This window comes from Cuculus canorus, chromosome 1, assembly GCF_017976375.1.
Source record: "Cuculus canorus isolate bCucCan1 chromosome 1, bCucCan1.pri, whole genome shotgun sequence".
Taxonomy (NCBI): Eukaryota; Metazoa; Chordata; class Aves; order Cuculiformes; family Cuculidae; genus Cuculus; species Cuculus canorus.
Genome location: NC_071401.1, coordinates 76684784 through 76710537, shown reverse-complemented (window position 1 = coordinate 76710537; position 25754 = coordinate 76684784). Strand labels below are relative to the sequence as shown.

Below are 25754 nucleotides of genomic sequence, written 5' to 3'. Positions count from 1 at the left end.
TTGAGGTTTGTTCTGGTGCTGTGATGAGTTATCTTTTCGGTACTGAAAACTCAGGAAAAAAGGGAACTTTTTTAGGAAAGAGCATTATTCATCTTGTGTTTTCAAATAAGGGTTTATTGTTGCCTTGTTAGTTGCGGTAAAACTGGTAAGAGAGATAGAGGGGGCATTAGCATTTTCATACTTTAACAACATCTGGAACATTATAATTCTGTTTTTAAAATAACAGATGAAGGCTGAGATACAAATTTACATGAGAAGAGTGAAAAAAAATGTGGTCATTCCCTAAAGCCTGCTCCACGCCCTGTGCAAAGTCTTTCAAATCACATTTATTCATCTGTAACTGATGAGATTACATAACCTAAAGCGATGATGTGTTTAAGTATGATGGCTGAAAGATGATGTTTTTTCGGACATACTTTTTGACACTGGTATGCTCAGAGTGATGGTCTGGTCATTACAGTTATTGTGTTTTATATGCAAGTTTTGTATCTAAAAAAGCCCACAAAGCACTCCATGCATTTAGGAGTATGAGAAGCATGTGTAGTCCGCAGTTACAGAATTTCTAATGTGATTTTTCCCATACAATATATTGTCTAAGAACAAGGTGACCTGACATTCAGTCAGGTTTTAAAGTAGATATTTAACAAGCTCCTGGGGGGAAAAAAAAAGCTTGAGGCTAGAGGTTGTGCAGATACATACCAGTAGTTCTTTCACAGGTGCTACTTGCTTTGTTACAGTAACAGTGACTTGCTTGCTAGATTACTGGAAATGTTCAATTTATTTTAATTTTTTGAGATAAACTGTGAAATTTCATGCTTTGAACAGGAACATCTGAAAGGGATGTAATTAAGCAATGTTTTCTCTTTCCTTGCTATGTTAAAAGCTACTAAACAATTCTGTGAGTAACACTGAGAACTTGGTGGCTTGAGAGCCCTATCTGGGTTATTGATATTTATTCAGCAGCAAGTTTTCATTTTAGTTGTTTTTTCCTACTCTCTTTTGGGATGTTCTGAAGACTAATTGCAGGAAAATTAATTCGAGGATGTCAAGTAAAATAGTGAGTAGTCCAACCAAAGTAGCAAGTAGTCCCTCTTGCCTATAGCCAATGTACCCTTTTTATGTGCACGTTGTGTGTGCACACGTGTGTGCATTTGGCAGAACGCTTACCCATAGCCAAGTAGTGAGAAAGCATTTTCCAAGCAGTTCACGAGGGTACTTAGCAAGGCCTTTCACAAGATCCAGATATTCTTGAGCACAGGAGAAGAGCTGTACCAACTAAACACCACCCACATCTGAAGGCTGGAGGGAACTAAGACTTGAAGCAACAAAGACTTTGTATAGTGACAGCTTCAAAAAGACACTGCCTTCACTTTACAAAGTGAGCTTCTGACTGTTGTACAGTTTTCTGGTTGTTGTCGAGTGAGGCATAGGTAAATTTGGTATGTTTTTTCTTGTCTTTTCGCTAGTGAGATTAGAAACTGGTGTTACCTGGTTTCCTATCTTACTTAAGCTCCCAGAGAAACTCTCTGGTAATCAGTAGAGTTTAAAAAGACTGGTACTATTTACCAGTTCAGTTTCTAAGCTGCGAATTACATCGCTTATACAATGCAGCCCTTTACTGCTCTTAATTTCTTAGCTTGAAGCAATGAAGTTTTTCCACAGTGTAGTTACTGAAAACCTGCAAGGCAAGATTATGTTGCTGTGGTTAATGATTGGTTTTGTCTCAGGTCTTGAAAAAGTCTTTAAAGGGTAACATACTTAAAGGATGTAAACGCATAGAAGAAAACATTTGAGATCACTAGGGCTTATAGCATGTGTTTCTGTTAAGTAAGGTTTTCTTGAGACCTGTGGGCGTGCCTCTGGCAAGCAAGGAAACATTACTGGTTCTTTGCAAAAAGCACTGGTTCACGTGACTTGGAAAGCCTTCAAGAGAGGTTAAGTGGAAACTTGCCACCTTCTTAGGATTGAGCTTTATTAGCAAGGAATAAAGACTAAGATGTTGCATCTTATTGTGAGTGAGGGGAGGTACCTCACTGAACAGGTTGGGTTGGGATGCCAAAACCTCCAGTGTCTTAGAGGTAGAGCAGCTGACTGTTGTTAACAACTAAATCCTACTCTTAATTTCTTTCTTTCCGCAGTTGATTTTGCTGGTTTTGGTTTGTGTCTTTTGTGTTGGTGTCAGAATTTTTACTCATGCACTAACCATTTGGGGTTATTTGAATTAATATTGCCATTTGGTAATGCCAAGTGACCTGGGGAAAGGACTAGTAAAGTAGTTACTGCAATCCTTGGGATTGTGAATGAGAGAAAGCTAACCCTTTGAAGCCTGTTAGAAGGCTGCAGTGGGATGGTAGGAAGGACACAGATGAACAAGAGTCTTTGTATGTGGTTCATGATCTGTGGTATAGAATGCCAAATGAGTATTTTGTGAAAAAGCTATGGATAAAATACAGAAGTTGGAGCTAGCTTTTTTATGCCACGCATCTTAAAACTTAGTGCAGACTTCCTTGCATCTGGCTCTCAGGAACTGTCTGCATGCCCTCACGTACAACAGGGAGGAAAACCGTCTGAATCCAGAAAAATCTCCACTTGGTAGTATCAGCTGGAAACAGGTTACTTTGGGATCATTCTCCTGCAACCAAGTTCAGTTTTCTTTTTTCCTCTTGGATCTGTAATCCAGAGAATGATAGAAATGAGGCATGTCGGAAGAGAATTATTGGAAGCAATGTTGACTAAATGAGTTACTGTTGATCTCATAAGAGTAACAAAGAGTAGATGTAGATTCTCCATTTTATTTTTTTGAAGCTCAAGAACACTGAAAATGGATGCTTTTAGACATGCCTATTTCTTTCTGTTGGCCACCAAGGGGACCCTACTGAGACCAGTTCAGATGAATGCTACCCTCTGTGTTTGGGAACTAATATGCTGCAAGAAAGGGGAACTGTTAGTTCTGCTACTGATTTGCTATGAGGTATTTGTGGATTTGTGTCCTGGTCTACAGAGCCAAATAATGCTCCTAAAATCATTCTGCTGGTGGACTCCAAGGTGGGGTGGCAGAAGTATGCTCATGGTGGTCCCAGTGACACCAGTAGGATGGGGAACATGTTGGAGCAGGTCTCAGGGTCTGGCAAGGGTCCGTGTGAGAGTTCTGCTCCCCAAACAGAGGAGCAACCTTGCTGGTTCCCACTTTGTTCTTCCTAGGCCCGGGAAGCCTGAGCTGGGTATTTCCTGCATGGGTGACATGTTTCTGTCAGAGGTCTAAACCAGATTGCCTTCAAAGCACAGACATAATTTGTTCCTTATCCTCCACCCTCCCACGATTCACAGCTGGTTTCCCCTTTAATTTACTTGATTACAATCTTGCATTTTTAAATACGCCATTGATCTTACAGAGTTTGGTGTACTGAGAATACAGCAGGCATAAATCGGGAGCTCCTCAATGTTGGACAGTGGGTTTTTTTACAGTCACCAGAATCTTTTTATAGTCTTTGCAAATGTGCAGAGTATACCTCTGAGAATGGGTGTTTTGTTCTTTTAAAAAAAATAAAAAACCTTTTATAGACTTGTTTAATAATCACATATGAGGAGAAGAGAGCAGGACAGCGGAAAGATAATGTTGTGTGCCTTGTAATGCAAGTAAGATAGCTTTATAAACACAAGCAGTTTTAGTTAGTCTAAAGTGTATCTTGCAGGTAGTTTAAGTTCAGGGTCCTGTTTGGCAAGTGGGGTCACACCTTCCTAATTCTAGTTGTTCCTGGGACATTTTTTGCTGGTGTTTTAAAAGCTGTCTGTGATAAGAAAGCAGACCTTGGTGTTTTTCATTGAGAACTTATAATTTCATTATCTGGGTGGAAGGGATGATTATGAATTTAAGTAGTATTTATGTTTCCTTTTAATTAGGGAAAGAATTCATAAGTGAACTTTGTGGGAAGAGGATTCACTCATTTCTTTAAGCCATCCTAAGACCTTCCCAGAAAACTGGCAGTAGCTTAAGGGCACCAGTGTTTCCAAGCTGCACTAAATTATGTATCCATGTGCGTGAACACATATGACTAGAAGGAATGTGGAGAACTATTTCTGGCTATTTGTGTTGCTGTATCCTCTATGCTAAAGATCAGGGAGTACCATGTCACCTAAGGCATTACACAAGTGAAATTCCCAACTGGGGAAATATGAGAGCTTTCTAGCTCTCCTGTGCCACTGGAAGGCCTATGGAAACCGGTGGCTTTTAGTGTTTGCTATTTAGGCCAAGTAGCATCCATCATCAACCAATACCTCTGGCAAGTTTTTGGAGTTGTTCCAGTTGTTGTTGCCAGTATCCAGACCAAGATGTGAATCCAATTCCTCAGTTTTCTTGTTGCATAGTTATGGTATACCCCAGAATAAGTACCAGTTTCTCAAATGAACAGTGTGAATTTAACTGAATCGAAGGCCTTTTTGGAACCAACCTTCAGCATAAATTTGGTGGGATGTCACTGCTAATGCCAATTTACAGATGCTGATTCACATGTGCTGAAGACTAAACAATCCTTTGCTTTCATTCCCCTGAAGCGTTTTGAGGAAACACTAAATCTTGTATCTAAAGAATGTAAAGCTACAAGAGTTGCAAGAATGTAAAAAATGAGGGTAAAAAACACATTCCAAAAGTATACTAGTATTGATTTATGCACATGTGTAATACTGTATCTAAATCTATAGATGCTATTAAATCAGCTATTTAGTTATTGCTTTGTACAGGACCTTATCACTCTCTACAACTGCCTGAAATGAGGTTGTAGTGAGGGGAGTGTTCGTCTCTGCTCCCAAGTAACAAGTGAGAGGACGAAAGGAAATGGCCTGAAGTTGCACCAGAGGAGGTTCAAATCAGACATCAGGAAAAAATTCTTTACCAAAAAGATTATCAGACGCTGGAACAGGCTGCCCTGGGAACTGGTTGAGTCACCGTTCCCTGGAGGTATTTAAAAAATGTGTAGATGTGCAATTTAGCCACAGGTTTGGTGGTGGACTTAGTGATAGGTTTAAGATTGGATTCAGTGATCACAAAGGTCTTCTCCAATCTAAGCGATTCTATGATCTTTTTTTTTCTTGCCTGTTAGCTTTTGAGGCTTAGTTGTTGTTTTATCTGCCATGAGAAAAAAATGTGTGATGTTGTACCAAAGACCTTAATTCTGAGAGATGTTCTTGTCTCACGGAATAACACACAGGAGTTGGCTTTTTTAAAATACGTTATGCTACTATAATACAATACATTTCAGCCAGAGTGATGTTATCTAGGCTTTTTATCACTACAAACAGTGTAGCAGATATGCTTTTGCTGTATTAATACCCTTTAAATCTTGCAAAGGACTTACCTCTACATCATGCAAACATTGTATCCAACTCACTTGTAGACAAGGCAGCTAATCATTCTTCTGTCAGTGAAAATGGGATGGACTAGTCGTTTTCTTTTATGCTGACTGGTTTTGCATATCAGGAGGTGTTGAACAGCACTATGCTTTGAATACTTAGTGATTTAAAATGCTTTGATAAAAAACAGTGGGAAGACAAGTATTTGCTTGCTTCAGAGTGTGCGCAAGTTTTCATTTAACATTTCTAAAGAAAAAAATCAGTATTATTAGTTGCTTTTACACTGCTTATACAAATTACACTACTTACACAAATATCTTGGTAGTTGTGCTGCTGGCAATTGCTAGCAGCACAAGTACTCATAGACTTCAATGTCTATGCTGCAGAATGTAAAAGGTATAATGGACTTGGGACAAACTGGACTATAAAGCAGTCCATTGGTTTAATCGCATTTGAAATGTCTGTTGAATGTACTGTGAAACAATCTGATTCACTTCTTGGAAGGAAAAGTTGTTGCCAAGAGTATATGTCCTAGAACAGGAGAGAAAATGGCAAAAAGAATGGCTCTTTTATTTTTTCTTTATATCTACAGAGCTAACAGAAGAAATTGCAAGTGGTTTTTTTGTTGCCCTTAGCAGGTTTTATGACAGGAACATAAATTTTAAATTTTCCTTTTATAGTGCACTTAACACAAAAATACTGCCACTTTGAAAGCTACAGCTATGTATGATGATAGTAGCCTGCTTAAGCACTTCCCATCGTTTATTCAGGAATAGAGCGTGTATTGATGGTAATTCTCTATGTATACATATATATATACACATATGTATACACATATGTATTCACAGATACATGCATACATATATGCATTACTTGTTTTATTACCTTTCATACTTAGATGATCATATTTCATTAAAACAATCTCATTTCATACTCATATAACAAAGTTTAATCACTTTTATTTTCTAACTGAAAAGGTCGATGAGTGTTTTCTCCAGAATCTACTGGTGTTTGATCTTTAATGTAGCCTGCAGTCTTGTGTCCTATATATGAAGGACCAAGGCTGAGATAGCCTTACTGTTGTAGGCATTTGGTAGCAGATTTGAAACAATAAATTGTTAGAAAATATTATTTTTAAAAAGCTATTAAAAAATGCTTGGGCATATTTTAACCATAATTCACCAAAACATGACAAACTGCAATTTTGCCAGAGAGATAACTCATCAAGGAATTTTGGAACATGGCACAGGTCCAGTGCTGTTTGTTACTAAGATGCTTAAAATTTACAGAACGGCCTACAGCTCTGTTTTGTCCTTCAGTGTTGCTGAGTTCGCTACAGTTTAAAAGTTCACTGAATTAGCTTTAATTCATACTAGGAGCTTCATCTGCACTAGACTGGAAAGCAAACTTTTTAGGACTTCCACCACTTTTTCACTCCTGTTTGATTCTCTTCTCACTTTCTCTAAAGGATATAGGAGCAGTTGGAAGAGAAAAGGACCAGAAGGCGATGTGTGGCATTCTAAAGCATTGCCTAGTAATTTTATTTTAATAGGTAGTGATTTATTCTGCATGGAAGTGTTTTACTGACAAAAAATGACCTCAGTATACTGGAATTTTTCACTTATTAATTTTTAAGTGTAGTTTTATATTTTAATCATTTTACCTCAGTGATTATGTTGACACTTCAGAAATACCATGTTCTAGCTTGAATGTACTCAGTTAAGCTGAATAATGTCCCTTGGCATTATCACACTATAATTTGTTAGTATAACAAATGTAAAAAATTATCAGTATTATCGGTCATCTAGTTAACACAAATGAGGAACATGTAAAGACCATGTCCGGTCACTATTGCCTCTCTGGTGAGTGTTACTAGTTTGGCTGAAATGTCCTATCCAGATCCAACTTTAAAGAATGCTGTTAGATTCCTTTATCCTAGTAGCATCACAATGTCCTATGGTATTACTGCTGGATGTTTTCCTTTTTTTCCAAAGAGGTCAGCAGGAAAATTGGTTTGGAGGGTAGTTACAGTTTTCTGATTGTGGTTTGGGTGCAGAAAGAGTGCCAGCCTGTGTACAAAAGCCACATAGGGTTATTGGCCGTGAGAACAAAACAAGCACTGCACAGCTTGTAATATGTACAACTTGCAATATCTTTAAAATATCGTGTGATTTCTTCAGAATATAAAGTGTTCTGCTTCCTGTGCGGAACTGCCTAGAGTTCTCTTCCATGGAAGTCTCCCTGCCCTGCAACACTTTCTGATATTTGTATCCTGCTGCTTCCATGTACTGCTTTCTATTCTTAAAACATAGGGATCACCCATAACACTGGCACTACCAGCAATGAAAAATCAAGAGTCAGCCTTCAGTCAGCCATGGGCTGATTTCAGGGCCACAAGATGACCAGAATTTCCTATGAGTAGTACTTTGAACTATGAACTGCATATTTTACGTCCTCCTCATGAAATGTATAGTTGGGCTCAGATTACTAGTGTCTCATTGAGATCGGTGGAATTCTGGACTTCGATAATATCTCTGATCCACAACTGGAAGGTGTAATACAGTATTTTTGGAGCATAAAGTTGCATCCAGTTATGAAACAGCTTGACAGATTTATTTCTTTTTCTGTTCAGCTCTGCTGGTACTTAACATACTGAAATTTATCTAGTTCAATTTTAGTTTTTATTTATCTCATGCTGCCAGGCATGCTGCTGTGCAACTGAAAGTATTTATGCCACCTACAAAGTGTGTTATGCTTAAAACAAGGTACAGAGATGCTATTTCCACTAGGGTTAGTAGAAGTCTTGCCATGAACTACATGGAAATCAGGTTTTCATTCACTGCATTGCTCAGCATACGTGAGTACCACATATTACATAATTAGTCTTTATGTTCTGGGGAGATGTTACCATTCCAGTTACTTTGGTATATTTTTGATTTTTAAATAACACTTATCTTTTGACAATCTCTTTTAATTTAATGTGTGTTCTTAAAACTACTTCTTGTGGGTAGAAAAATAACACTTCTTGTATCAATGACTTTTTGGCAATAGTGTAATTTTCTGCTAGTAATTCCGTAGTTTTGCAAATACTAAATTATGTACTTGAAATTCCTTCTTTCCTTTCTGTATCTGGAGGCTGTTTATGTGACTTTTCGTGTCTGTGTATGGGCCGTGTTGAATATGGAATACCACCATGTGCATATATAAACCGTGCATATTGAGATTCTGCCTAATCTTCCAGTTTACTGTAGCTGTGGATTCTCTACCATACTCAAAAAAAAAAATACTGAATATGAAACTTTATGGTAAGGGCCAGTGAGTTTTGAAAGATTTACAACTGCATCAGCAGCACAGTCTGTACTTCAGGCATCTAGAAGTAAAAGAATTGCAATCAATTGAAGATTAATCATTGGATTGCCCAGAAAATTCAGCCTTTCTTAAAGGATTCATTATTCAGTTCCAGATGCAGAGTGTTTCAACTTATTGTCAGCTATGAAAGAAAATAGGGAATTTTCATTTTTTGATTTCTATCAGTGTGCTCAGCTTTGATTACCTTGGAAGATAGGCTCTTATTCCAAGATGTTTACAGTTCAAGATCAGATTTTGGCGCCCTTGCTCATACTGAATAGCATTAGTCAGGGCTGAGCTGCTGCTCATTCAGGTCAGATAGATCAGAATTAGTCATCAACTGAGACGGTGGTGTTTATGTAGAGCCTTGACGGTGATTCAAACATCTTCCCATGTGGCAGTAGTGCAATTATTTTTCTGCTGGTTTTATCTGTTTGTCTGTGCCTCTCTTAAATGAATACCATAGAAAAGAATTTGGTTAGAAAAGTGCTTTAAGAAGGAAACGGGATGAATGAATAAAACTGTTTGGCACGTGAAGGAGCAGGAGAGATTTTGTACGGAAAGTATAGCATGGAAGAAATCCCCATATTCTGAATGGTCCTGAGAAACAAGTCAGGAGGGTTGGGAGTTTTCACTGAACTGCCAATAGGTGAGCAATGATTACGTTGCCTTTTCCAATGCAGCATTCAGCCTGCAGTATAAGTGGATAATGAGGTCCTTGATTGTCTTGTGGAAGGGATTCAAACAATGTGAGTGAGATTTTGATCTTTTTGAGACTTCTGGGATACAGAGAGAGATAAGAGGAGGAAAGACAAAGTGGTCTTCATTTACAGAAAAGGCTTTCATCTCTTCTGTGTTGTGTGGCTATGGCTGAGGAGAAAGGAGGGAAGTTGTCTTCCTGCTTATATCAAATTGCCAGGCCTTTAATTTTGACCAGATGTGCCATGAAATTATGACAGCTGATGAATAGTTATAAATGAATTAGTCTGAACTTTACTTCAAGTAAGATCAGCAACACAGAAGATACAGGAAAGCAAATTTTGGGATGGAGTCAGTGCATTTTTAAGTGCTCAGACTTCTTGGCAGAGTAAAGGGATGCATTAGTGCAAAGAGGCAAAATATCCTAATTTCTAAGCATACCTCTGGAACAGATGCCTCGCTGTTCTTCCCACAGAGCAAGGAGGACTAAGTACTGCTGGGCCATCTGAACCTTGCCTCTGTTTGCTAAACTTTTCTTTTTACTGTGGCACATATTGGGGTTATAGGTAGCGTTCCTGACACTGCCACCACGCTCCCCACACTAATTGTCATGAAGTACAGAAGGTTCAAGCACGCTTGGTTCCCAAGGCTGCTAATGAGCCCTGGGCTCTCTTCACCCTTAATGAACCGAGGTTTGTTTGTGGGGGGATTCTTGTCTGTCCCTCCTTTTCTCTGGTCAAGGGGAGGAGGCAAGAGTTCACACAACCGAACAATGACTTTACAGTGTAAAGACGATGCAGCTGTGCCATCTGAAGCTGTCTTCTGTTATGAGCAACAAAGCTTAAATAGATTGTACTGTGAAGAGGTACAGCTCTGTGAGTGTGAAGCATAGCTTTTGCTTCTGCTTCACTGATCTGTCTGCTTGCAGCAGCGACGAGCCCTTGACAGGAGCTTAGGCAGGGAGAGCTGCGTAGGGCAGCTCTTTCAGAACCACTCTCTGTAACGCTGAGCGCAGGAAAGGAAGCAAAGTGAAGTTTCAGTTGATCTCTGACTGGGGTGTACTGCTGCATTCTCCAGAAAATCCCATGCCCTCCATTAAAAAGTAATTGATTCCTAATCCACTACAGGTGATTAATAAAGCCACTAAATAAAGCAAGAGATAGTTCATAAGCTTCACACAAACCCCTAAACAAATCACACGTTCCGCTTTTACTCTCTAGAGTCTCGTACTATAGGTTGGAATCGTCACAACTTTGGGCTAAACTATGGTTTCTGAGTTACTTCATCCACCTTCCTTTAGGCATTTGAGTTACAGCTCTGTGTGGACCTCTTTCTACAAATGTGTATGTGATATATGTTTGTGTACAGGTACATACTCACAAAAATATGAGTACATACAAATAGTTGCATATGTTCTTGAAATACATAGGAGGAATATACTAGTATATGAGGTATATATATATGGAAAAATATCACATGCTTTCCTAGAAACACTATTCCCTCTATATATTCAGATAGATATTTATACGGGTAAATACAGATGTATACTCTTAAATGCTATGCTGTTGCCATAATAGCAAATGAAAATGTCAGTCTGAGAAAATAATCCCGTTAATTGTTACGACAATGAGACATTTGAGATTATGAGTTACCATACTCTGGACTAATTCTTGCACAATGATATGCAAAGGTGAAGGTTTTTTAAAAAGTTTTACTACTAGATTAGTGAAACCAAAAGCAGCATCTGTAGAAGGAATCTAATTAGGATGTTAGAAGGTTATCAGTTTGGGTTTTAATAATACACAGAAACAGCTGCTGTTTTCCTTGATCGCGTGAGAGAGGAAAGAAATTAAGAAGCAGCTTTTGCATTCTTATATGAACAGAGGTGAGAAAAAAAATAAAGCAGTCCAGTTTTAAATACCTTGATTTGTGCATGTGCAGGTTCAAAACTTTAGATTGCTCTCCCACCCGGTGTTGATAGCCCCGGGAGCAGTGGCAAAAGTTGACAACCCCCCACGGCTGACCCCTCATGTTCTCTCTCGCCTAATCGAATTTTACATGTGTTTCCAGATAGCTGTTCAGCTTCCCTGGATTTCGCTGACGCCACAGGAAAGCTTTGCCTGAAGATGGAAACACTGGAGTCGGAACTGACCTGCCCTATCTGTCTGGAGCTGTTTGAAGACCCGCTGCTGCTGCCTTGCGCTCACAGCCTCTGCTTCAACTGCGCACACCGCATCCTGGTCTCCCACTGCGCCACCAACGAGCCGGTGGAGTCAATCACCGCCTTCCAGTGCCCGACGTGCCGCTATGTCATCACCCTCAGCCAGCGCGGTCTAGACGGGCTCAAGCGCAACGTCACCCTGCAGAACATCATTGACAGATTTCAGAAAGCCTCGGTCAGCGGGCCCAATTCCCCCAGCGAGACCCGCCGGGAGCGGGCATTTGATAGCAACAGCATGTCGTCCTGTGAGAAGGTCCTCTGCCAGTTCTGCGACCAGGACCCTGCCCAGGAGGCCGTGAAAACCTGTGTTACCTGCGAGGTATCCTACTGCGAGGAGTGCCTGAAAGCTACTCACCCCAACAAGAAGCCTTTCACTGGCCACCGTCTCATCGAGCCCATCCCAGACTCTCACATCAGGGGATTAATGTGCTTGGAGCATGAGGACGAGAAAGTTAACATGTACTGTGTGACTGATGACCAGTTAATCTGTGCCTTGTGTAAACTGGTTGGGCGACACCGTGACCATCAGGTGGCAGCTTTAAGTGAGCGCTATGACAAGCTAAAGGTTAGTGATACCTATCAGCCTTTCTAGTCAAGCATTGTGTAGTTGGGAAGGAAAGTGCCCTTTGGTTGCATGATAAATTCTTCATTTGAACAGGGGTTGAGAAAGGTAGGTGCCTGTTCTCTAATGGGACAAGTTACATGTACATAACTATACATGTGTTTGCTCATTACCATTGAAAGTGTGTCAGATTTTGCTTGAGGGAAGACTCCTCAGTTGTGCTTTGCTTTCTCTATCGCTATCATAAGGAATATGAGGCATATGCTATTGGTTAGGTGAATTTTCTTATCTACCTCCAGCTTTATTCGTGGCAGCTGACAAGGTTTAGTGCTAACCACATGCGCACAGACACTGACTGAAATGCCAGGCATTCTTTGTGTACGCTCTGCTGTTGATTATTTTTCATTTGGGTGCTTTCATTGTGAAAAGCCCTTCACATCACCACTAACAGGCGATGCGTTTATCCATGCTGGCTTCAGGGATGCCAGCTGCCTGTCCAGCCAGGGAAACTGAATGCTGGCTCCAGTGTTCCCGTGCTCGCAGGTGCTGCAGTCCCAGAAACAAAACTGAAATTGTTTCTGAGCTTCTTGTGATATTCCTACGGTTCGGTAGGCTCGTAGTACACGCCCTGCCAGGTAGCCAGATGGCTCCGGCAGCCCTCTGGCCCCACACAGAAACACCCTGGGTGGGGTGGCATTGGGCAACCAGGTTGCAGGGTGCTCTGGTGGCTCTGCAGGCTGCCAGCAGAGGCAGAGCTCCCACTGAACAGCGAGGCCAAAGCAAGTGGCTGCTCACCCACCTGGAAGCTCATTCCTCTCATGCCGATTTAGGTGCTGCTGCAGAGCCAAGGCAGGAATTAAGCATGCCATGCTTCCCTCTGTCCTCTCACTCTGGATGGTGTGCCTGTGCCTGTGTGCGGCTGGAAGGGTTTTTTTGAAAGATGGACTACACTTGAGAAACCACAAGTATGGAGGGCAAAGATGATCTGCCAGCTTTCCCACATGGAATTTCAGAGATGGAAAAAGAAACCAAATTAATAGGTTTAAATAACTAAGAGGATTTTTCTTAAATACCTTCAGACAAAAGTATGTGGCTGCTCAGTCTATGATAACTTTATGTGAGTGCAGGTAAAACCTGCATGTGCTGTGTGGATTTTGTGCTTCTGTGTATCTGCAAACATACAGCTCATATTCTCTGATTATATGAACATAATGAAAGATGCTTCTCTACCTGGACCTGATGGCTTCCTTTCATCTCTTAAAGACTTTTGTATTTATTAAGAAGGAGTTATTTTTGCTTTCTGAACTATATTTTTTTAAAAGGTAAGAGTTTGGCCATTGATAACATGGCACACAGACTATATATGTGAGTAGAAAGTCCATAGACTTACACTTCTTTTCGATAATCTAGGAGATTTATATCCTTAGCAGGTGCTACTACATAGTAAGCTAACAGTGAATTGTTTATTAACTTCATATGAATAGAAACACATTACTTAGCATGAAATACCTTCAGGGTTAAACACCGAATAAGTATGTTTCTGAGGATTAAAAAAATAGTAAATATTTCTTAGTGCTGATGCATGCATGTACAGCGAGTCTTGAAAGGCTTTAAAAGACATGTCTCTTCAATTGAGGTCTTTGACTTACTATTGCAGATAATTTAAAAAAAAAAGAAGGTATTTTCGCGTGATCTATGACTTTTCTGTGCAAAGATGCCTGAACAAACTCTGAAAGGGTATGTCAGACAGGCAAGTAACAATCACATTAGATTCTACCCAGTTTAGCTAACTTGGCAGAAGCCTAGTAAAGGACTTTCCACCAGCCTCCTTGAAGAGTAATTCAAGTACTAATTCAATGGTTAACATGGGCCTGAATCAAATAACTCTGTTATAATGGCAAGTCCTAGAATTGTTTAGAATATCTGATCTTTTTTTAATATGTAGGCTTTCTTTTTGTCCAAACCATCTAAAAGTAGTTAGTCTATGTGAAATCCAGTTCCTATCCCCTTTGTCATGAAGCAGCCTATTTCACTTTGTTAATGCCAACAATGACATCAGTCATGCCAATTATGCCAGCGACTATGACACATTGTTACTCTGGGCCCCAGAGCAGTAGGTTAGGTGGTTTCCATCCAAACCCAGTGTCCATTCTCTGTTCATAAGAAGGTAATCTGAAAACTGTGTCTTTCCATTCCTCACTGCCTCTTCCATCACAGAAATTTTTGCTGTTTTATATATCAGACTCTGAGAACGAGATTTGTAGTTCAGTAGATTGGCACTGATCCCCTCAGGAGTAAAGGAATGATACCTGTTCACACCAGTATGTGGTAGCTGACAGGCAAGAATTTCAGGTCCCTTTTCCTGTTCAGGCCTCCTCCTTCATCAACGGTGATATAACCACTTGAATCGCTGATCATGCTGCTAATGTAAATCTTAGATACGAGCTTGCAGCTGGTCTTTGTTAGCTTACAGATAATGCGCATGCGCCAATGGCAAATTCAGTGCTCAAGTGGATCAGAAAATCTCCACCTGAAGAAATGGATTGTTGCTTGCTACATTGCTGCTGTGAATTTTTAAAACATGTGGGGTTCAATAGATAGGCTACCCAAATCCTTAAAGAAAGTTCCGAAAGAACAAGCATGTGGTAGCCAATGGTATAGTAGATTCATAAAAAAATATGCGGTTAATTGTGTCTTGAGAAAAGAAAAGCAAAACTGTTTCAAGCGACACTTTCTTTCTTACGTTTTTTCTTCTTAAACCTATACATTGTTGATGCTAGCAGCAGCAACTGCTGTTGCTCTGGGTGTCAAACTATGCTAATTACTTGCATTCTCTTCCAGCGGTGTTACTAATTATTTAAACAATATCTCACACTTCATTAAGCATAGGACAAAAGATGCCATTACAATCTAGCTCCTTTTGTGGCAAAAATGAAACGCCTTAATTAGGAGTTCTTTACACTTGTCCGGCAGAGGGGTCTACGCTGAAGTGTGTTTAACAGTCAATGAAATAGCAATTCTCTGAAAATGAGAAAGTTTTCCTTTGGCAACAACCATTTGAGGTGCTGTTCTTTCTCATCTTGTACTGGAGTGGAGGGGATTGAGGGCACTTTCTGTTCTTCTGGGAACAATCCTTTTCTCGCTTAGCTACGCAACCCCATGATATACCTTCACACTTATTGTTGGTTTAGTGTTTATAGGTGTGTTGTTGGGGGTCTTTTTCAGTAGGTCATAGATCCATATTAAAAATGGAAAGATGATAAACCACGACCAAAACAGAGAACAGGAAATATCCTGGTGATACACTGAATTTATGAAGTGGTGGTCAAAATTGTGGTATAGATTAGAAATAATTTGTAGCTACATAAACAATGAGAGCTTTCAAAATGGAAAGTGCAAATGCTCGTGCTTACCTCACCATATTCCCTCAAAGCAAATATTTATAGCAAATTACTTCAGACACTGATTCTTTGCTTTTTGTTGTGTTGCAATGGAAACAAAATGACAGCTGGAAAGTATGTTCATTTTTTTTTTCAGAGAAAATTCAGACAAATCATCATTGCTCTGTAGATATATTTATACTCAAGAAAGTGGTAAGAAAAATGAAAATGAAAGGTTTTAAATTTTTCTAACAAGAGAAAGTACTTTGGGGAGAAGTTACAAGGTATGGATGAAAAGATACTGCTCGTTTAATATTAGTGAGGAGCCATGAAGAAATGTTAAAAAAAAAGAGGAAGAGAGATGGTAAGCCATATTTTCAAATGGTGTAAAACCAGCAAAACTCTCCACTGAAAACAATGTTTTAACTCACTTTCATAATTACTGAGAGTCTGGCTGCTGACACACATATTCTTTCCAAAAAATAATTTTGGCACAATTTTTGTACTGCTTAGTCAAGAAGGATTTTTTTGTTGAATCAAACTGCTGTAGGTTAGCTGTGGTTCTCCTTTTTTTGGTTTGAATTTTATTAGTTCTGACGCATATTGGGCATGTTTAGGAAGGCAGGGCAGACCTCTGAATGGAACTCAGTAGTTCCAGGAACAAAAGAGATCTTGTTTGTGTGGTTTTCATCCAGTTTTAGTGGCACTATCCATACACATCTGTCTATCCTACACTGTTGATTCAGGATGCAAGGATTCAGTTTTCTACAGTATGTCGATTAAATTACTTACAAATATTTTTTTTAGTGGGAAACGATCATAAACTGTTTCCACTTAGGGAGAATTGCATTCAACCCTTATAAGAATACTTTAACTGTGTAAAGTTAGGAGAATTTGTTAAATCCACAGCTTCTACAAATAGAGTGCAAAAATATGTCTGTAAAAAAATATGTTCTGTAAAATCTGTTCTGTAAAAACAACACGTTAATTGGTATCCATTTTTAATACTACATGCATGAATATTTTTACTTCTTAATTTATAGTTTCCCCTTGTACCATGAAATTTACTAACTTCCTATTTCATAGAAGCTATTTACACTAAAAAAAATCCAAATGATATATAAAGACATAGTATGTGAGTATTACAGTGTGTTATTCAGCATATTGATAAGGGACACTTTTCCTCACATTATGCTTAGTAGATTTGGAGTGTAGAAAGTTTCTTGCTATAATGCCAGTTGTGCAGGTTTAACATACAGTTAAACTACTACATCCAACCTGACAAAATGTGGAACTTGTGGACTTCTATTATTATTAGATTGTTATTAGATTAGATGCATCTTGATATTACTATTACATTAGATACTGCTTGACAGATATTTCAGTGTATTAATTTTTTCTGAAGTTAGTGATGGATGTTCACATCTATTAGTATGCAATATTATACGATAATACTTAACCGAGAAACAGATGCAACAACATAACCAACTAGTTGTACTTCAGTATTTGCAAAGATCCAGAAATACTTATTGCATGGAAAGTGATTGATGTAGGAAAAACTGTTTCAATAAAAAGATTTTCCAGCTGCACTGGTTTTATTACGTTAACATATAAATATTAAGGTAGACTTTAGCATATACTCTCTGTAGTCTGGTGTCGTCTCAAGTGGCTGCATTTCTTGCAGCTAATGTTTCTTTGGTAGAGTTAAGAAGAGTATTAGAAAATGCTGATACAGTAATAACATTAGTCTTTTTTTTGATTTTGTTGAAGTTTAGAATGTTTTAGCCTAGCTTGAAGTTCCTTGTGTTTATGACAGTGGATAATGACCTATGAATTTACAACAGTTACAAATGAAGAACAATGAGATTGGGGGTTTTTTATCTCCTGAAGATCCTTTAAATAATGTAAGCCATAGTTTTTTAAAACTTAATTTCACAAATTTAACATTTGGCAAGTCTTTAAGAAATGTTTGCCTACTGCTTATTTTCTTCAGTTTTTAGTGGAAATGATGATGTTGAAGGCATAATCTATTCAAGAAGAAGAGAATTAAATAAAATTGTAAATAGTACGGCATTATTATCTTTGTTCTCACAACTCTGGTTTCCAAGGAAGCCAGACCAGACATTAAGTAAGATGTGTCATGGATCTGGTCCAAACTGTTCAGGTAATGGACTGTAGGTTCTAGCTTTGAATTTGCTTATTGTAGTGACCTCTTGAACGGCCCTTTGTTGCTTATGCCGTTTTAGATAATATGATGCTTGAGAGTTGGAGGTAGAATGTATTGCAGATACTTCATCAGAATGAGAATTTGTGTTTTAACAATGAATAGTAAAGCAATAAAAATGGAAATGAAGCAAATAGACAAACTGGTTTTAGTGATGGGCACATCACTAAATTAGACAAATTTAGTGATGGGCACAGATTAACCCTTTGTTTAGGAAATGTAGTCTGTCTACCAGGGTAACAAAGATAGGGTTGGTAACAAGAAAAGCAACAAAGAAGTGACCTTTCAAAGGCAGAGCATTAACTGCTGTTAGCATAACAGTATATTTCCTTATAAATGATAAATAGAATGAGTAACCTAATTCTTATAGTCCTTTACTGGGGAGTCATAAAGCTAGTTGGGGGAGTATGGCTAAAAACACTTAACATGAACAGTAGACTACATCTTACATTTTGTGGTGACATTAAGAGGTGTGTAGAAGAGTATGAATATGTGATGTCTGTATTTTAGGTATGTATATCCTGAACTTATTTTAAGGTATAACTGTATTGTAATGCAAATATTAAACTAAATAATGTGACAGCAAATACATTTTCAGACAAAGATGAAAAACCTAGATGTTAAATACGTCCCAAATAAGAAATGCAGAAGACAATATTCAGATTTCTCTCGAGTTTCAATTTAGTACATCACTCCATTAAGAGAAATCCGAATTACTTTAACTCTGCTCTGTAATGATGCACAATCGTAGAAGCACAATTAAAGATTTTAGCTCTTATGTTGAAAAATTTTCATGGTTTATTACGGTTTTTTTTTCATATTATCTGATCTTAAAACACAAATCCAGCAGTGATTCCAGTACACTAGTCTCTATTTCAGGCTTTCCAAATGTACATCTGTTATGATTTTATTTTGCCCCCCTTTTTTTTTTTTGGCAAAATGTACACTTCCTAGCAAAGTGATAGTATGTGTATGTATCCTCAGCACTATGAACCTATACATAGGGGATTCACATCAGATACAGTCCCTGATTTGGAAAACCTGAATAGCCCATGGAGCGGGAAGCTCCTCCACAATGTCATGGTTTGTAAAACCATACTGGGGTTGCTAAAGCATACTTTGTACTCCAAATCTGATGTGGGTGATAAGACTGCGTTCCCTCTTTCTCCCGTCTGTATTTGCCTCTCCCCAGAACCAGCATCCAGCTCCCCATCTCCCTTGGCCCTCCATGCAGCAAGCCTTTTCTGTTGCAGTTACCTCATGCAGTTTATATTGAGATTTCACGCTATCTATCAATAATGGTGTCAACTGAGGCTTGTAATGGGCTTGAATGTCAGAAAATTTCCATATCGAAGTCCAGCTGATAGGTAGAATCCATTGAAGATAAAAACAAAAAGACGTTTTATTAAATACTAGAGAAATGAAAAGATCCTGTGCTGAAGTAAAAGAGAAGAACCTACATTGCTGTATTGGTTATACGGATTAGTGTTCTCTTGGTACACACTTGTTTTACGCTAAGACCAGTTGGCAGTTGCTTTAAGTTCCCACAGTTACAGTAGCCTCCTCGCTGAAGCTCATCTCTGCACTTCTGGAGATGTACTGGCTATTTTGAAGTGTGAGGCCCTACACCCTAGTTTTGTTATTTGCCATGAATATAGCCAAATTTTAAAAGAGATTTAAGATGGGCAGCTGTTGACAACATGTGTGTCTCGTGGTAGAAGCATTAAGCAGACTCATTAAGCTATGACTGATGACAGTGTGTGCAAAATTTGTTTCCAGATTAAGCCAGCAGCATATGGAGAATATCACTCATTCAAACTGAATTTCAGCAACATCTATCTTAATAATAAGTTGCTAAAAAGAAGAAAACATATTGATCAGTGTATAGATGATGGCTCATCTGAGTATTTAAAATGTTTTCTTTGTGGCCCAAAGACTCTGAAAATATTCATGCAAGAAATCCCTTCAAAGGAATAATTGAAGGAACTACTCAAGGTTACAAATTATGTTTAACTGACATCATCAGTTTTAACAAAAGTTAAAATCTGCCAGTCCCAAAGGAGATGTTTAATGATTAATGATTAATGTTTTTCCTAGTATACCAAACCTCACTATATTCTGTAAAATATAAAAGAGAAAAAGAATGTGCAGATATGCATGAGTTTGGTAGAGGTGAATGCCTGGGAGAGAAAGCCCCCATATTTTTCCGGTAGCCATGGACCTCCTGGTTGCTGTAGGGTCTTTCCTGTGGTTCCTGCTTCCCCCATGCAGATGGCTGCTGGGGCAGTGGGTCACTCTAGGATGGCCCAAACAATGGCGGGGCCCATTCACAGGGTTTACTTCAGCTTGGCAAGTGAGCCAAATTGCTTTTGTGTGAGTAAGTGCTTACTGTTAGAAGGCTAAAACTGAGGGTTAAAATTCATCTGTATGTTGAAAACCGTGCCATGTGAGGGAGCTCCTGCATGGAGGCCTTTTTCTGTCCCAAGGGATGATAAATAAGGGTGCCCATTTACTGAAAGGACCAACTCGAGATGCCTGATGAGGTTGTGCAAACTTTCAGTGAATTTATATGGTGATGCAACATGTGCCTTAAGTACGGGCAGGCATTGTTCTCTCCCCTGCATTTGTTACAATCTTTAACTTCAGAAAATATGCTGCATTTTGCAGGGGAGAGGGCATTGTATTAGACTCACAATAATGTTTTCACTCTCTTTTGAGCATTTCTTATGATCACTCTTGAGGAAAAAGTGACCTTTCCCTTCAGATCCACCAACTGAGACAGCAACCATGAAGCTTTTTTGTAGTTTTTATGTTGACTTTCTGCTGAATTAGCTTTCTTTTCAGACTCAGTAGACACGTGCTCTAGCTCTCCTGAAACTGAGATGGACTGAAATACTTACGCAGGCAGGATGCTATGAATTACTGTAGTTCTTTTTGGGCAAGAAGGAAGGTAAGAAGGTTTCAGAGGAAACCTTTTTACCCCTTTAATTTACTTGATTACTTCCAGTTTTGTCCGTATTTACACAAATGGAAAACCTTTGTCTGAGCATTGAATTCGTCTAAATATTACTACCTCTTTAGATCAGTAATTTTCTTGTAATGTCGTTTGCTCAAAGAGGCTGGGTAAAGAGAGTGATAAGCTAATAAAAAGTTATTCTAAATATTTGAAAAACATTTAAATAAAGCCTGAATTTTGTCTGCCTAAATCAGTTTGCACGTTCTCACTTGAAAGCAGTGCAATTTTTCTGTCAAATAAATCAGTACTAGTCTTTAGGAAAAATCAACCAAACAAACAAGCCTGATTTGGAGTTCTGCTCTTAAATCCCATAATGCCTAATTTCAGCACTGTTTAAGTCAGTGGAGGCTTTAGATTTTAACGCATACATTATCAAAATAAATTTTGAATAATTAGGAAGCTATTTTAGTCTAATTGTTGTCTCTATTGTGTGCAGAGTTGAGTGTTTGCAATACAGGGTACAAGTAAATTGTTGGGTTGCAGGCAGAGGATTGTCACAAGTTACAAATTCATGTGTGGGAGAGCTTATTTTGTAATGACTCTGCTTGTAGTTAGCAATGAAGCTGTCACTCAGAAGAAGGAAAGCAACGGAAAAGTAAAGAGGAGGATGCTTCTTTTTTTTTACTTTTTTTTTTTTTTTCCCCCCTGACATATTCTAAGCATGGTAGGAACCCCAGTTCACCCTGAAGTTCAAGACTGGAGTGCCTCATTGAATGACTCCTGATTGCAGAACAGGCTCTGAATCTGCTTTCACGTGTTTTCCTTGGAGGAACTCATTTCCTTCCTGAGGAGGTCCACAAGGTCAAGCAAATATCCGATCTTGGAAGCTGCCTCTCTCAAGGCTGTGCTCTCTGAGTCATTATTTCTACAGAAAAATTTGTACAGAAAGTCTGTCAGAAATCCTGGAGTGTAGCTAAGCACTTCAGTAATGGGAAGCCGTTTTAAACTGAGCATGCCAGAGAGAAGAGAAGTGTTTTGAAGCTTTGGAGTTTTGTTCTCTTATGTAGTCCATACATAATTTGAGTATTCTTGTTTAAGATTCAGAATTCATATAATTAATTTCTAGTGCTGTGAAGCAGTAACAGCTTGGGTGTTGTGAGTAAAAAGCGTCCTATTCAGTCTTAAAAATTTGACCCTATTACTACTTCTTTTTTATCTTACGTTTACAGTACATACTGTATTCTGGCCTCAGACACACCAGCAGAATCCCATATTGCTTCGACAAATATTATTGGATTTTTTTTATTATTTTTGCTTACAAATTATTTATTGATTAGGTGCTTATTATTGACTATTTGAGTTTTTTCTTATTTATACCATGAACACTGAGAGTACATTATGGGATCACTGAACTGATTTAACAGTCCCACTACTGCTAAAGAAATGGTTCATTCTCTTACTGTCATTCTCTGTCTTTCCTGCATGCTGCTGTCATGCTACTGAAGCAGCTTGGGCATTTGTGCACCCTTTGGTGAACCGATTCCCTGCACTTTCTGCTGGCAGTGAGCAGCCCCAGCATTGCAGTGGAGTGGGACCACTGAACTGCTCCGTTTCCTCCCTCATTAGGCACCCAGCCATCTTCACAGACTGCACAGATGTACTCCAGGAAGACGGCTGCACTAGGTGCTGACAGTAGATGCACAAGTTAGGTGTCTAAAATACAATTTTCCAGGTGCCACATCAATTTAATGACTGGTTTCTGTGGGTCCAACATTTTCCTCCTTCTGTAGCAGCGTATCCCTACCTCCTTCTTAGCATCTGTGTCACATCTAATCCCATCCTGAGCTGTGCCAGCTCTTAAGGTCAGTAAAAAAACAACTCAGCATAGCAAGTGAATCATCTTCTGGATGTCTAGCAAGTTGAAATGACTCAGTGATCAGTCAGACTCTGGTTCTGTAACAAAGTAAAGATAAGAATCTTAGAATAAGACTGAAAGATCTTTTATATTGTCCTATGCACAGATGACCTATAGCCTATGTACAGCTCTGTTAAGGGTTATTCTCCTTGTCACCACAGACAGCTGTTAAGATATACAGATGTGACTCTTGACATTGAGTAAACCTTTCAGAATTTGAGAAGAGCTGAAAAAAGAAAGCTTTCTTTTTCCTTGTGCTGTTAAGTAGCCAAAAAATATGTTTGCCAATAAAAATAACTGTATTCATAAAGCAAAGCAGAATAAACTAGAAAGGTACAAAAGCAGTTCTGTAACTGTGCCTATACGAAGACCTTTTTCAGTACAAGAATTCCCTGCAAAAGTTATGCCCATCATGTGATGTTAGCACTCTGGCAAAAGCTTCTAATGTGAAGCTGCAGCTTTTGTTGGGGATAGTGTTATGGGAATAAATTTGATCTTTGGAGACTTTTACCCTCCTTTGGCCTCCTGTGGATTTTACCCATGATTAGACTTCATGGCACCCCCTCGTATGTGTTTAGAACTTACTGTACATCCTCCATACAGTTCAGAAGAATTGAACAAATATTTCATAAATCTAGCTTAAAGTTTGAGCTTGGAAGCAGTCACAAACATGATTTGTTTTAGATTTCCTTGAGAACCTTTACTAGATTTCTGATAGGTGTATAATCTTTTCTGCTTTGGGAGTTCATCCATGAAAAATATGGACAAAACTGAGGATTTGTTATTTATTTATTTATTTGGATTTATACACACGACTTCTGAAATAGTCCTGGAATAGTCCTTGAAATATAGTGGAATGGATCTGTCTGGTAATTCCCTTTTAACCACAAAGCTGCAGGATTTCAATAGCTGAGCTGCAACAGGTGTAGATATATCTGTTTTTTAACTAATCCTGTCAGAACCTTCCCACTTTGTCATAGACTGCAGAAGCAAATGGGCTCGGGAGTCATGCTCACTAAAACAGGGCTGTTCTGAACCAAATAAACAGCAAATTCCAAAACACATCAGAGCTAATTTGCCATTGTTTTCACCAAAAAACAAAGTGAATCCTCATCAAATGAATGCAGCTGCTATGGTGCTGTGTCCAAAATAATGTAATTAAATTGCTACTCAGGGAATTTTAGAATATAAATTTGGCAGAGACTCATTACTGGCAATTCTACAGCAAAGCATTTATAATCTTGTCCAGAGAGGTGATCCTGTGTTCTGTCATTCTAAGAACAGAGAGAGGCGAAACAGAACCAGGATGACAAATGGCCAGACTGAAATAAGAAACCACAAGAATTTAAGGCTAATCCAAGCCATGCTGGAAAGCCTATTGGGAAGGCAAGGGGAGAAGAGGAGGAGAAACCTTTTATGGGTTGCATTAGAAAAGTTCTCCACCACACTCTGCAGTGACAAGGTCAATGAGGAAAGAGGGTCCAACAAAGGGAGCCTGCTGGAGCCACAGCTTTGCCATCAGCAGAGTGAGAAGAGTCACAACCCTAAAGCAGATGAGCAGACTCATCCTCCCTGCCTCCTCACCTATAAAAACGTCCTCCTCAGTGCTATCAGCGAGTGTGTGACTGCTTTGTTGTAACTTAAGCAGCCTCATCTTGGGGAAAGCAGTAACATTGGGAAGCTTTGCCTGTTGCGTGATGAATTGCCCGTTGCTGTCAAGACCCAGACTGGCACATGGAGATACAGCACTCAGCTCAAACATCTGTTAAAAACTTCCATGATGAATGTGTGCTGAACACATCAGCATTGTCTTTACTTGGGCTGTTCAAGATTAAACAAGCAGTCATTGAACTGTCAAGAGTTATGATGAAGTGACTACTACAATAATTTTCTTGATTACAGAACTGTAGAACTAAAACCGATGTCATCCTGTCTCATCAGAAAACGTATTTTAATTCCAATTTGTGTTAAAAATTACCCCAAATTAAATTGCAGTTTCAGGAGAGAGGAATTTGCATTGAGGCCAAATCTGAGCCTTCAAACGTTAATGTTTAATAAGCTTTACTGTGCCCCATTCTAATTAAGCATATATGAAATATTGCTGCTTAAACCATAGTTTAGTTTAACAGCTGTGTTTCTGTTCCTTTATATGCTAAGAAAGGCTCCTGGGATTGTGTTTCCAATATGAATATTCAGTATTATGACTTCAGAATTGGATATCCATGAATGTTTAACATTCCACGTTCCCAAAAGAGTTACCTAACATTTTAGCTGATCAGATGAAGCCAACAAAGTCCTTCATATTATCTTCAAACAAAGTCCTTCACATTTGCTTCTCCTTTTCTAGTTTTTTTATAAAAATTACTTAGTGCATAGCAGTTGCTGGCGAAGTTGCAGAAGCAGCAAGTGGCAGCAGAGCCAGCAGAAATAATTGAAAGGAGGTGAGGGGAAGAGGAAAGTTTCAGGCTTTGATGAAAACCAAAAAACAACATTTGGTAAAGAAAGAAGTGTAGAGATCAAATATTGAAATTGGAGGCTAACATGTTCAATAGTAAGGTTCACAGAATGTCTTTGATGTGGAAAGAACATTAAAAAATATGAAGAGCAAAGAGTTCAGAGTTAGCTGGGAATCTCTGTTTTATAGATATGCACTTAGAGAAAAACTGTATTTTGAGGTTTGGTGTTGTTTCTACCCTAAGGTTTAAAACAAGAAGGCAAAACAAGCCTGCTGTATCCTTCTGTTGGTCAGCATTTTGGACTGGAATAAAAAATAGTCATTAAAGCTAACATTTGGCCTCAAATGTTGCAGCAACATAAATCTGCTTTACCAGCAGACTGATGTCACCTGAATTTGAACTGCCAGAAGGGGAAGCAAAAAGAGAAAGAGACAGGGTGGGATTTTTAGGTCAGTCATGGATTTCATGTAATTCCTGTGTTTATGTAGCTTTGCAAACCTGGAGCAATTGGAGATTTAGAAAAGCAAATATTCATGTCTTCTCAGAGGTTTGCCAAATGGTAGAGTGCTGGCAATTTTAGTAAGAGGCTGAAGTCATTTGTTGCCATGTTGTTTCAACTCACAATAAGCTTTACAGTTATCCTGGAT

General features: G+C 38.8%; 1 protein-coding gene across 6 annotated transcripts in view; it reads left to right on the top strand.

Moving 5' to 3' along the window:
• MID1 (midline 1) overlaps window positions 1–25754 on the top strand; it is a 254414-nt gene that overhangs the window by 136121 nt on the left and 92539 nt on the right. For all 6 annotated transcript variants that reach the window (XM_054077430.1, XM_054077439.1, XM_054077446.1 and 3 more), the window contains exon 2: window positions 11464–12179. In XM_054077430.1, coding sequence (XP_053933405.1) covers window positions 11520–12179 — 660 coding nt within the window. In that variant the 5' untranslated portion in view covers window positions 11464–11519. The remainder of the gene's footprint in view (window positions 1–11463; window positions 12180–25754) is intronic.